The 944-nt window shown below is 37.6% G+C and overlaps 1 protein-coding gene across 1 annotated transcript in view; it reads left to right on the plus strand.

Moving 5' to 3' along the window:
• The window catches only part of LOC111831176, a gene marked incomplete at its 3' end in the record, with an annotated part of 1417 nt that extends 508 nt beyond the window's left edge, over positions 1–909 (plus strand). The window contains exon 2 of the mRNA XM_023784954.1: positions 690–909. Coding sequence (XP_023640722.1) covers positions 690–909 — 220 coding nt within the window. The remainder of the gene's footprint in view (positions 1–689) is intronic.
• Positions 910–944: the final 35 nt, after the last annotated feature.

The raw sequence follows: 944 nt of genomic DNA on the forward strand, positions 1-944 counted from the left end.
TAGAAAATATGAAAGAATTTTGTGTTTCAAAATCTATTTTTGATAAGATGATCCCAACTTTTGAAACATTTGCGCTTGAAAGGTTCTTTAAACCAAAAGATGTGCTATTTGATGAGCTTTGTGATTTTAACTCTTCTAAAATTGAGAATGTATTGGTTAAACCTTTTTCTGAAATGTTTCATTTTCTTGAAAACGTGATGAATGAATCAAATTTGTTCCATGAGCATTTCAAAACAACTATGAAGTATAATACGCTTATTCTTCACTTTTCTATTTCAAGTATAATGCACTTGTTATTTTCCATGAGTGTTCTAAAAGAAGCAGGTGACATGAAAAAGTATACGTACTTTGGAGAAGAACTCATTTGTGATGTTCAAATCAAGGAAAATCCACCGGATATACACAACCTATCTCCAAAGCAACGAACTCATGATGTTACGGCAGTCTTGAAGCGTTTAAAAGAAATGAAACGAGAGAGGAAGATAAACGGTTCAAGCCACCCAATCTGGAAAAGTTTAAACACCAAGACGTCAATAGCTTCATTCTCATACAAGAAGAACCCCCAGATCCAAAGATGATGATAACAAACTCTGAACATGCCAAGGACCATATTCAGGTAAGTAACTTCTCATCTCAATTTATTTCTCATGATTCAAGGACTTTGATAATACACTTGCTTTTGGCCAAAGGTGTTGGAGACATTGCAGATAATTCGGATTTGAGGTCAAATCCTTTTCAAGTGGGAGAGGATGATGAAATCATGGCCAGTTCACTTGAACCACACAAAGACGAGGAGCTACTTGAAGCCGAGAACACACGGCCACGAACCACCGGCCACGAAGAACAGCTTGTACCGGAGGAAGCATTGATCGTCCCGGCGGGTCCTCTAACAAGATCAAGAGCCAAGAAGTTCAAACAAGCCATCAATGGATTACTTCAGGAGT

This window comes from Capsella rubella, unplaced genomic scaffold, assembly GCF_000375325.1.
Source record: "Capsella rubella cultivar Monte Gargano unplaced genomic scaffold, Caprub1_0 scaffold_113, whole genome shotgun sequence".
NCBI classification, from domain to species: domain Eukaryota; kingdom Viridiplantae; phylum Streptophyta; class Magnoliopsida; order Brassicales; family Brassicaceae; genus Capsella; species Capsella rubella.